The sequence below is a fragment of the Diorhabda sublineata genome, chromosome 6, assembly GCF_026230105.1.
Source record: "Diorhabda sublineata isolate icDioSubl1.1 chromosome 6, icDioSubl1.1, whole genome shotgun sequence".
Classification (NCBI taxonomy): domain Eukaryota; kingdom Metazoa; phylum Arthropoda; class Insecta; order Coleoptera; family Chrysomelidae; genus Diorhabda; species Diorhabda sublineata.
This window is the reverse complement of record NC_079479.1, coordinates 29664883-29677971: the sequence shown is the minus strand read 5'-3', so window position 1 is coordinate 29677971 and position 13089 is coordinate 29664883. Positions and strand designations below refer to the sequence as shown.

Below are 13089 nucleotides of genomic sequence, written 5' to 3'. Positions count from 1 at the left end.
AGTTGAAAATAGATTATATTGTAATCTTATATAATTCCAATAATTATTGTTTATCAAATACAAGATTCCTTATAATAAAAGTTAAAGTCATCACAGCTGCTCTTTAGATCATCTTCGTCAACCGATACAAAAAATAATGTTATTCAACTTGTCCTCGATTGATGGTGAGGAGTTTTATCCTGACTCAGTTATTTGTTGCCGAAACTTTTATATAAATACTCACCATTATAAGATACATTATAGGCGACAGCGACAAATCCCGAATCTCCAATCATAAAAGGCGATATCCTGGTGGCCCCCGGATGGACGTCCTGCAGGTCATCAAAATGCCTTCCACGCCATTTGTACAATCGTGGAAAATAAGAACTAGGAACTGGTGAATTTCCCATAAATCCGACAAGCGACATAAATACGTTCCCGTTGTCCTCCCTAAGGATAAATTCAATTAGTTCTCATAATGGAGAGACGTGGAAATGGAGGTTGTAGGAGCTCACACTTTCCAGATGGCGTTCTGGGAATACACTTTAAAAATTATCCTTATCATTACCGACATTTCCTGATTGAATAAATCAGATTGTAAAGTTGTTTTAATTAATTTTCATTAAGAATTGTTCTGTTTTTATCATAATATTATACCACGTTATTCTATAAGTTTTGTATTTCGATAAGAAAAATACAATTTATAATCTGAAACATGTTTTATTCTCTCTGAACATCAATGCACTTATTCAAATGAGCTGTAGCTTATAGACTCCATCTCTCAAATGAGGTCTAGAAAACGGTAGTCAGAGGAAGTCAAGCTTGGCAAATAGGGTGGATGTTGCGCGAGTTTGAAGTCCAATCCATTAAATTTCATGATTGTTTTTTGAGCTGCATGGAATAGTTTTTGATGAAAAATAATTTGTTTATTGTGTATTTAAATTCACGAGTTTCTTAATCCACTTAATCTAAATGTTTTAGGCAATACTTGCCGAACAGCTTTCTGTACACTTCAGTGAAAATATTATGCACACTGTCTAATGAGATTTAAAATGCCTCAACTAAATTTTCTCGGTTGACCGACGACGTCAACTAATCAGTTATATCACAAGAGCTTTGAAAATAATAATCTGTGAAAAGTAATGGGAGCATAGCTCAAGTGGTATTTCAAGGATTACGTCAAGTTACGAGTGAAAAATAATCGATTATTGTAAGATATTTGGTAGAAGCTTTTTTATAACCCATCCAGTTAGTTATGCATTTCTTCGACCAACGTAATCCGCATTTATTCTAATGCTGACAATAATACAATATTTATTTCTGCTGAAACAGCTAACTGAAACTTTATAAACCGTTGGTTTAAAATTTTATTGAAGTTGAATTAAATCGAATGAAGGTATTTCACTTTTTTTAGGTTTGAAATTGTTTTGATAATTATATTGTGATTATTGTAGATAGAACTTGAATTTTGAATTTGCTTCTTCGATTGAGTCGCTTAAAATCTCCTACCCCATTGCTTCCTTACTAATACATGCGAAACATGCGAATGTGAAATTCCTGCTACGGATATGGCCCTCCAAACCAAAACTTCATCTTCAATCATCTTTTTGTATTTACATTTTATGATATTGAGACAATTTTCTATGTGTAAAATCCATGATGGCGTTCAATTTCTGAGTGTGAAAAAGCGAAATATTTCTCGTCACACATGATCACAACACATTTCTTCCCTTTTCAATGTTTACCTTCCTTTCTCTTTATTTCTCCACTGATGGTCTTGAAAGAGACCCGAAATTGACGAGTCAACCTCCGTAAATCTAATACTCATGACTGAAGATCGTGAGGAATTCCAAAGGATGATTGCCAATCTTCATTAAAATGAAGCAGGCATTGGAAGAAGAAGAAGAAACCTCCTAGCTATGCTCCTATATTATCTTTTGCACATTCCATCAATCTATTTGATTGAGCATTGGTCATAGCTTTATGTTGTCCAATTTTTGGGAGGTTTTAATAAGTTTAAACTAAATACAAATTATTATTTCAAATTAAATTGGAGGCAAGTAATTTTTTCCGAAAACTTTTGTTACATACGTTATGAGGGCTACACTAACATATGCACAATCCCTGCCTTAACAATCATTGATAGATATCAGTAATAGATAAAACATAAGTATAGGTACGAGGATGGTCCCAGAAGTACCTCGCAGTAGTTGCTTGAAAAGTATCACTTTTTTAGAAACTACACAATCTATACAGCATATGTTTCAAGTTGCCTCGTCGTTTAGTTTTTGTTTGGCCGAATTTTTCCGCGCCCTTTCATAACCATGGATAAAACGTGGGTCCATCACTTCACACCCGAAACAATAGAATAATCAAAACAATGGACTGAAAGAAAGAGCCTGCTCCAAAAAAGGCGAAGACTCTTCCATCTGCAGGCAAGGTCATGGCGTGGGTTTTTTGGAATGAGCGTGGGATAATTCTCATTGACTATCTTGATAAATTGAAAAACTATCAACGACGAATATCATGCGAAGAAGAAGAAAGTCATGTTTCATCCAGAAAATCAACAGCTCACACATGGTTTATTGCAATGGCCAAAATTAATTAATCAAAGTTTTAATTGCTACCCCATGCACCCTATTCGTCAGATTTAGTCTCCTCGGATTATTTTATGTTCCCAAACTTGAAAAAATGGCTCGGTCAAAGATGTCGGCAGTTAATGGCTATTTTGAGGAGCTTGACGATTCTCTTTGTTGGGCCAGGTACTACTGGGACCATCCTCGTAAAACTTAAAACAATAAACGAAGATTCCTGACGAACTAGGAATGATGAATCAGAATTTAATAAAACAATTCTTTTTAATATGAATTTTTTCATAATTTTTGAAGTAGAATTAATATAATTTTTGTAGTGTACTTGTATTTTCCGTGTTTGGAGAATAACAGCTGAGGGGTAGAAAAACAGACTCGAATAGGGTCATCACTCATGTTTCGGTAGATGGTGAATTGTTCGTATGTTATCGCTAAAAGTAGTAATAGAGTAGTAATGGAACCAGTTGGTAGAATATGAAAGTCGTGTATTTTTTTTAATTACAAAAGTGGTAAGGCAATTGGACACCTGAATAAAATTATTATTTATGTTTCCTTTGATATAAATCCTATGTAACTAATGCTTTTATTTTTTTTAAATTTGTGGACGAAATATACCAAATATTTCTCTGATTTCCAGCTCATACTCTAATAAATCAAAGCAGTTAACTTCAACCGAGTAGTCATTCTCTAAAATGAACACAAAATCACCCTTTTCACTTAGTAATAGGGCTTGTGAGACACGTAACTACTCGGAAATAATCTTTAGTCGCGTCGACTAAAGAAATAGGTAATAGAAATGGAGAAAAAATCTCTATCTCAACCGAACCGTTAAGAATAATTAAGTCGTGTATATACTTACCATATGGCAATATCTTTACAACCATCCTTTTGTATTGTTTCTAAAGTTTCTATTTTTTCTTCACTGTTGAATTCAAAAATCTTCGTAATGTTATTGTTTTGAGCGACAACGATGAGTGTCGTATTTACAAAAGAAAACGTAGTCATTCTAACACCATCCTCAATTTTCTTTTGCACTACAATTTTGAAAGATTTCTCCTACGACATAAAATGAGGTAGATAAATTTCTATAATTTATCAAATAACGAAATGCCTCAAAGATTAACAAAAATTTTTGAATATTAAGCGTGAATATAACCTTTTTCTAATGAAAGGTATAATTTTCTTAAAAGGATGCATAGACTTGTGATATATCGTTTGTCTGCCTGAAAATATTTCAAAGTTTATCGCAAAGAGTAACATGAGAAAAAACAAATAGTCTGCTGATCAAAATAAGCTACAAATAAAAAAGGAGGCTACCACGAAGATTGTTCATTCAATGAAAGATGAACACATTCAATACCTTTAGAAGGTTAATTTTTGATAGAGTACATTTAAAAAACCGTATCATTGATCCCATTTACTATCTATGTGTAATACTTCAAAATAGTCATGTTCAAATTTTGGCAAATTCATTTTCCGATTTAGGAAATCAGCGGAGGGTATCTAAACTGGGAACTACCTACATAATTCTCTTTACCTGCTCAACCCAAAAGGTGCTGTAATAGTATGCAGTTCGGAAATTTATTACAAAAATTAAGATTTAAGAAATTTCAGGAATTCCGTACTTAAAATCCTAATAAAGAATTTTTGCAACATTAAATATGCCTTCTAACGTTCCTAAATATCTCAGACGTGACAGATCTAATAGCGAGCGTGACTAGATTTTTTAACTCATCTAAGCTGATAAGTTAGGTTTGTATGCAATAATTTTCAGATATCTCCACAAAAAGAAGTCTAATAGCGTCAGATCAAGAGATCGTTTTGGCCATTCTATCGACCCGCGCCTCTCTATCTACCGATTTGGAAAAATTTGGTTCAGGTACTCCTGATATTGGATTTGTAGATAAATGTGCTCTCATTTGAAGACAAAACATTGGTTCACATCGACATCATTTGTCGAAATCGTCTTCCGTGAAGTTAATATCATTTTATGGGAGAGCATTTTATTTTCTTTAATATTCGAAAACTTGGTGCGTGGGTTTTCTTGAAAATCAAGCATAATATACTTTTTCTTATAATCACTTACTGCTTTAGCAACTACTTTTTTCATGTTTCTTACATGACCATACTCGCAAAACTGCTTTTCTATTTTGCTTTAAAACTACTACATTATTGTTACAATAATTTGTCAAGTTACCCTGTAAGTTTTGAATATGCTATTTAAACAATGAAAGTAGCTATTTACCTTTAAATGATCTTTACAACAAAACCGATTACTTGTACTTGATAAAAAATTATTCGTTTTAATGTCTTTTTTCATTGCATCTCACCACTTTTTCCGTAATTTTTCTCCCTTGGGGAGTAATAGTAGTTTTGGTACATTTTGGTACAATACAATATTTATAACGAACCATTCTCTATCTAGGCTTCGATATCCTACCAAAAAAATACAACTACTACCACGTAATAGGAAGGTAAAACAAAACAACGTAGTGTTGACGCTACTGTAACTTGTCGGGCTAATTTCTATCGGCGCTGGTGACGTAAGCAAGCGATTGGTGTATTGCAAGAAAAAATGAGGTCGGAGTAGAAATATTACACTTTTAAAAATTTATATCAGCGCTATTATGAGTGCTAGAGACGTGCGGTAAACTGCAAAATTTACTTTAATTTTAAATCCGAAATAGTTTTAAGACCCATTATCTGCAATATATAGATCCTCAATACCTAATACTGCTAATGTAACGAAATATTTTCATAAGACTAATCTGAATTGTTCTGTTCAGTTCGGTTCCAGTGTTCACCGTGAAAAGTTGAGTGTAAATCAGCTCGAAAGATATAAACAATACTTCTTTATCGTAGTTAGGTTTTAACTTATAAATCAGGTGAGTAGTTGAATTTATTATCGATATGAGAAATCTAAAATTGGTATGGAAATAAAACAATTTAAGGTATACCAAAAAAACAACAAATATTTTGAAATGCATGGAATTCATCGAAAATTGAAAACATTGATAAGATAATCAACGGAAGGTCAGACAATTCAAGTGCTTTATGAGTCGATAAAATATAATTAATTAGCAGAAGTGGATTCCTAATTTTGGGACGAAGATTATAAATGAATTATACAAGGTCAATCAAAATAACTTCTTGTATGTTTATGACCGTTATACTGTTGTGGATTGGTCACTCAGGACCAGATTATTCCTCTTCAAACTATGTGTTATTCACTTTTTAATTATATATGAAAAGTTTCTCACCTCAACTTGAAGATATCAGCACTTGTAAATATAACGGAAATATATTTGCACAAACCCTTCACCCATTTTGGAGGCTTAGTTTCTTTTAAACTACCTTATAAGTAAGTTGTGAAGTTATTTCAGAAAATACAAAAAAATGATATTAAATATTTGTTCCTAAAATGCTATATGATTTAGAAATTGATAGATATAAAGGAGAGGAATTATTGGATCCGCGGCAGTTGAAGTATCAAAAAGCACTAATCTTCAATCAAAAGTCTCATGGACAGAAATGCTAGAGGCAATTTTCTAAACAGGAGGATGAAAACTACCGGTATGCGACAAACCATGGCAGTGAGAAAATCCCTTTTAAGACATCAAAACGCATGAAGATTGGGAGAAAATTTTATGATGTGATGAGTCAAAATTGTTTGGGGTTTTTGGGTTTAAGAGAAGAGCTTTCGTGTGCAAATCACAATAAGAACGACTTGCATGTGTAATTACGGCTGTAGAACACGATGAAGGCTCGGTGATGGTTTGGGGATGTTTTGGAGGAAGTGCGACTGGAGACCTGTTAAAAATTTAAGGGATTTTGAGAAAAGAATGCTATAAAAAATTATTAACGAAAAATCTTCTTCTTCTTCTTCTTCTTCATCTTATTTTAAGACTGTGTCTTGTGTTTTCAAAAAGGCAGCCTAAGTTGTGACTGCAAGGACCAGCTCTCATACCAGCGCTTTGGTGGTCTTCCAGGCGGTCTACTTGTATTGGGTCTCTCTTCCTTTGCGATTTTCGCCAGTCGATCGTTGTTCATTCTATTGACATGATCTCTCCATGCTCTTCTTCTAGTTCTGGCCCATCTCACTATATCCGGAACATCACACATTCTTCTGATTTCATTGCTCCTTATTCTGTCTCTTAGTGTTTTCCCTGTGATTGAGCGTAATGTCTTCATCTCGGTTGTTCTAAGAATCCGTTTAGTAGTTGCAGTCTCCGCCCTCGTTTCTATGGCGTATGTCATTACTGGTCTGACACAAGTTTCATATATCCGTGTTTTGCTTTCGATACTTAAAAATTTATTCCTCCATATCACGGTTCGAAGGAATCCTGATATCCTAGATGCTGCTGTTGTTTGCGTTTTGACTTCTTGTTTCAAGTTCCTATTGCTCGTGATGTTAACCCCTAAATATTTAAAAGACATAACCTGTTCTACACTTTTATTATAAATTGCCAGTTTGCATCTTCTTGGTTCTCTCGCTATTGTCAAGAATTGTGTCTTTTGTTTCGATATGATCATATTGAATTCTCCTGCAACTGTTTCAAATCTGTGTAGCAGTTTTTGCAGATTATCCTCATCTTCAGATATCACAACCGTGTCATCATTAACGAAAAATGTAGTACATTATGACCAACGCTTGATCAGCGGAAATTTTACCTTCCAGTACGACAACGAGTATTTGAAAGAATTGGAAAGGAAGAATGTCCTAAAACTAATGATTTGCCCGCTCGACCTCAACCCTATTGAGTTGTTGTGGGACCATCTTTACAATGTTATTCAGAACTTGAATAACAAAATAGATCGTATCGTTTTTATTTGTTGTGCACTACGCAAACTATAGGGTAGGCAAAAACTTTTGACCGGTATTGTTTATATACAGTGTGATTATCTGAAACTACATTATAAATGTGATAGATGAATTAATACATTACAATAAATCAATTATTGTAATTATAATTGCTTATTTCTTGAGCCTCCAGAATGTGAACTTTGTCTTTTGTTGATTATTATATGAAATTCAAAAAAGATAAAGGATGCGTGTTTTCATGAAATAGTATAGGACTATTTTTCATCTGTTTGATTAAATGAATATGAATTATATTCCAGGACTTATCAGATGCAAATTTTATTATCTCGATTTCTAATAAATCTAGTATGGTAATTGTTCAATATCTTTGTGTAGATTTAACCTATATCTCGAGATTTCGAATAACTATATATTCATTATCGGGGACGAAGAATACGACCAAAGTATATATCGTTTGAAAAAAAAACACTTCTAATTTGTGGTCTTCGAACCATGCTTTTGTCTTAACGGAAATAGAATCAACACATTGTTAAAACAACTCTGAAAATCAAACTATTTGAGAGTGTGAAAATGTAATTTGTTGTGGCATCTAACAATCTGATTCGGAACTAATGGACCAATGATATATCATCGTAGGGAAATAAATAACCAACTTTTATCGTGGAAAATCCACGATAAAACCACTTGATTTTAACGATTGCTTCTATCTGAATTTTCTAAAAACTATGTATCATGTATCTGTTAGATAATTAAACATCAATCATTAAACAATACATGTAGTTTATGCAAGAGGAGAGAGACTGTATGACATATCAGTAGAACTTGTATATCATTACGTGAACAATCAATTTCGATAACAATGGATCGGTTGAGTTAATATCCCTGTTCAACTATCTGGTTCATTCTACATAACCGTGTTTTATTTATAATAGTTTATAAAAAATTGTTTGAAAATGGTTTTTGAATTTGAATTTTAAAAATTGGAAAAATATTCACTAAATAGAAGCAAATTACAAAATCTACGCTGTCATGTTCTTCATATTCACCAAATATTAGACCTAAATAACCGTATGCTATCATTAACGAGTCCGATGTACCAGGAAGGTTGATACGTTTTGTGGAAGCCACAAATATTGAATACATCATAAGAAAAATAATAATTAATACCCAAAAAATTCGTAGTTTCTCTAATTTTTTTTCTTAGAACTATTGATATGATAAGCTTCTAAATACTTTTGATTTTACGTCTCTGAGACCTAGTTGATTAAGTGTCAAAACCTCAAAAATTGATCATATCACAAGAGGATATCCAAAAGAAGCGCCCAGAGTTGTCCACTGGAACGAGCCTGGGGAAAATTATTCACAGTTATAAATGAATTATCTGTCATACAAAAAGTCACTTAATTCTAAGAAATTGGATTAATCCTAGGCAATCACACTTCTTACATGAGTTTGGCTCTTTGTATATTAGAATTACCTACCTGTTTTTTCATAATCATCATCAAATTCGAACCATTTTGAGATGTTGTTTGCAATATAACCAGATACACTGATGAATTTTGCTTGAAAATGCTAATATCGTTTGATGGGGTCGTAAACGATATAGGGTATAATGATATAACTGAAACAAAAAAATACTGTGAAAAAATATATCATTCACTTATTGGGGTTTTTTTTCAGTACTCTATCTCTCCAATGAATATATACCATAGTTCATACCATCATTGTAGTTGACCAAGAGACCGTTGGGCGCATAAGCCTACAAATTCCCTACTTGAAGTTACCAAAGGCCGATGTACTTTGAGAGGCGCTTTGGCTTAATCCCTTTGATGCCATTAGGCAAGCTGTAAGGCTTACCCAAGCGTTTAAACCGCACTTTGTGAGTGCTGGGCACTCAAAAATGACGTGGTCTGGTAGAGACGGTGTCTTAGGTGACCATGTCTGGTTAAAAGTTCGATCACTAATGTCCTCTGCAGAAGCCCGGCCCAAGAAATTCCTCCTGGAAGCGTCTGTGTACCAATTAGCTCCATTATTCGCTGCCTTTCGAAATGATTGGGCATTTATCTGTGGCCCGCGTCCAGATTTTTGCATAGACAGTTGATCCAGCACGCAGGTGGATGCTTAGCCTGTATGCAGTCCTCATGGCTTCGAATTGTATCGTTAGATCCAAGAGTGAGAGGCCCAGTAGGACTTCAAGGACCCTAGTTGGGGCCTTACGCAAGGTCCCTGTGATACTGAGATACTAGAGGCGCTGGATTCTGTTCAGTTGCACTCTTTTTTTCCTTACTCCTTACAGGACCAACTCACGATGGCCCAGTGTGTGCAAAAAGGTTTGACAATTGAGTTATAGATCCAGTGGAGAATCTTAGGTGAAACCCAATGTATAACTGAAGGCCCTTCTGCATGGCGTGCTGGAGGACACTATAAACATTTATCCTCCAATATAAAGATATGCTTTAGAGGTAGACGCACTGAAAGCGAGTCCTTTAGATAAATGGATCCAGCAAATTACGCACTTTTGGAAGCACGTCCGCGATAATCTGAATTTGTTGTTTCAAAAGTCTCAAAAAATTTGCATCAATTTGTTTTACTTTCAAATATTTTATTATGCGTTCAACTATTCTCAAAATAGAAGCTAATAACCGCGTGCAATACATAATATTATAACGCAAGATTACTTGTGAATATCTAACAGTACATCCTTCAATTTTATAACGGAAGCTAGACCCCTGCTTCCGACTCAATCAGCAAAGATTTTATCAAATCTATATTATAAAACTCATGAGTTCACCTATGCAGTGGATCTGATATAACCTCGGCGCAGTTTTAAAAAGATGAAAAAAAAAATAGAACTACTTGTAAAATCAAAGAACGTTGAAATGCTGTGTATGGTGAGTCTTCTATTTCGATGGAGTCCGGCAACTTGATCGCATGCCGGTTTTTCATGAGCCACGTGACAGAATTCCATGATGTTTTGGCCGACTTTATTTGTATATTTGTCGCAAACTGTTCAAAAAAATTGATATATTGAAATTATGTTAGTTGGTTTTCATTATAAATCGTTTTATTAATTCGTTTGATGCCCATCCTAATCTATATAAAAAAATGACATTTTCATATTTGCTTCAAGAAATTGTAACAGCAGAACTAATTTTTTTAAACGTTATTAACTCATTATAATTTCATTTTTAGGAAGATGAAATTATCACCAAATCAGCTGAGAGAAAATCTCAGAATACACCTGGCAGAATTAGAAAGCTTGGAGTCAGTTTTTTGCAATCCAGGAGAATTGAAAATTGAAGATATCTGCACTTTGGCTGACGTAAAAGATTTCGTGGACGATAAAACAACAATTCCTCCACCTTATCTCGATTTAACTATCAACCTCAATATCGACAACATGAAGTTTGAACTATGCGCGACTCTACCTCATAAATACCCTTATAGCCAACCCGAAATATTCGTACGAAACGACAAACTCAACCGAGAACAACACGTTAAAATAAACAAAGACCTGAATGAGTTTGTGGCTGGTCAAGAAAAGGGCGAACCCTGTATATTTTCTGCTACTTGTTGGTTGAAAGATCACGCTGACGAGTATTTACAAATTGAACAAGAACAACCTTCAAAGAAAGAGGAAAGGAACGAAAAATTTGTTAGATATTGGATTTACTCCCATCACATTTATAGTAAGACTAAAAGAAGAGAAATACTAGAACTTGCACAAGAATTGAAAGTCACTGGTTTTTGTATGCCAGGTGAGTAGAATTTTTATAGTAGGTAATCATTTTTATTTAGACTTGCCATACATCCTGGTTTGAACGTGATAATCCCGAATATACAGGGTTATTCCAGTGTCCCGCGCGTTTGTTAAAATTGTCCCTGCTTAGATGCAGTGTTTCTTGGAAATAAATGAGCCAGCATATCAAATCAGAAAAGCATTAATCTTTTCACAGACGAACATTAACTGTTTGGTCATAGTAATACAAACTTAGTATTTTATAAGTTAATGCGTAATGGTAAACACTAGACTCTAAGCATGATTCTATCGAAGTACACCGACCACTCACGAAAATACGGAATCTCGCGATCGTCAACAGTCACTCACTACACTACACGATTTGTGTGTTTTTGTTATAAAGGTTCGGGTAAAAAAATACTGTTACGTATCTTTGTGTTCTGCCTGGTATGTGGGACTCGGGACATTTCCCATACCGAATAAAAAATCCCCTCTATCTCTGACATCTCATTTCTCCGCGTGACCGCCATTCGACTTCGGAGTAGGAGGATCTAGCTATACAGCTCGTTCAACAGTTGCTTCTTCATTCTCAATTTTGCTACTTCCTCATTTTCTCTTCAGAGCTAAGTTTCCTCAGCACCTCAGCGGCGAACGTGCTTCTATTCTATTCTATTCTATTTCCAAGTGTGACGAATCATGCTGAAATGCGAGCATATGAAGAATACGTTATTCGCACTTTCGTTTCTTCCTATACAGGTTGGGTACTCAGGAGAATCTTCATTTTCGAACCTGTGAAGGTATTCTCTGAAGCACCCGCGTCCAGAATCTTGGTCAGATAGTAATTTACCTCTCCGTGAGGGCGACTTAACCAAGTGTCCACGCACGGACGTTGGGTCCATCTTTTCTGCTTTGAACCTTCTAAGTTCGGCATAAGCCGAGATAAGATGTTTCTCTCTCAGGGGACTTTTACACTCATGTGCTCTTATTGTTTCTTGAAATTAAATCTTTTAAGTTTTGTGCTCCGCTAGTTTTAAGTCGACTGTGTCCATCCATCTAGAGATCTTTTCTAGGAATGTATCAAAAGTGAAGTTGATCTTTTCTAGGTTCTTTTCCACAATAACTAATCCCACGTCGTCCCCAAATGCTACGAGGTTCGCCTACTCCAGTAGAATCATCTTTAGTAGCCCATCATACACGATGCTTCAGAAGAAACTATTATTGAGCCTTGAGGGAACATTCAAGTGAATTTGTACTCATTGGAGACGTATCGTATTTGAGAAATCTTTTTGTGACATAGCTGGCTACTATCTTCTGTAGATATTTTGGTAAGCCCATCTTGCGAAGAGACTCTATAATACAGTCCCATCTCGTTGGGTTTGTTTTGTCAAGCTTCGAATTGATATCTTCAGAAGCAACCCTCGTAACTGTAGAATTTGAACAACAAAATAGACTAAATATGTGGGAATACATTATCATATGCTATTGTGTTAATTGAATAATTAATTAATGACATTTCCACTCACTATATTTTTCTCTGTTATATCATTTGTGAAATATCTAAGTTTTTATCTTATTGTCCTACGCAGATTAGGGAATAAACGACGTAGTTTGCATCGAGGCTAGGTAGGAAACTTTGGTAATTTGCAAGTATATACAACGAAAATCCGCTCATAATACTTTGATATTAAACGGAGTAAATGCCGACTAACATGACACCTACATCAGCCAAATGCAGATATTATGAGGAGACACGGTCAATATATGCTGACTGCTTCTAGATAAGGTTCACAGCTTCATGAAGTTTGCTGTGAAGTTTGTCAATCACAGAAGCCAATAAACTTAGAAAGCAAGTCGCTGATTTAGATTTCATTACGAAAACTTCGAGAAGTTCGAGCTAGCCGGGATGTATCAATAGTACAAGATCGGTAACGCAATTATTGAGTTATGTTGAGTGACGG

General features: G+C 34.7%; 2 protein-coding genes across 4 annotated transcripts in view; one reads left to right on the top strand and one right to left on the bottom strand.

Annotated features, from left to right (window-relative positions):
* LOC130446041 (uncharacterized) overlaps positions 1-13089 on the bottom strand; it is a 127876-nt gene that overhangs the window by 100926 nt on the left and 13861 nt on the right. For both annotated transcript variants that reach the window (XM_056782032.1, XM_056782031.1), the window contains 3 exons: positions 8874-9013; positions 3430-3626; positions 224-429 (listed from right to left, as the gene is read on the bottom strand). In XM_056782032.1, the coding sequence (XP_056638010.1) occupies positions 224-429; positions 3430-3626; positions 8874-9013 (543 nt within the window). The remainder of the gene's footprint in view (positions 1-223; positions 430-3429; positions 3627-8873; positions 9014-13089) is intronic.
* LOC130446042 (RWD domain-containing protein 2A) overlaps positions 1-13089 on the top strand; it is a 118228-nt gene that overhangs the window by 102276 nt on the left and 2863 nt on the right. The window contains exons 1-2 of one of the 2 annotated variants that reach the window (XM_056782034.1): positions 5369-5455; positions 10585-11150. In XM_056782034.1, the coding sequence (XP_056638012.1) occupies positions 10589-11150 (562 nt within the window). In that variant the 5' untranslated portion in view covers positions 5369-5455; positions 10585-10588. Of the gene's footprint in view, positions 1-5368; positions 5456-10584; positions 11151-13089 lie in introns of those variants that run through there. The other variant, XM_056782033.1, reaches the window with a different exon arrangement.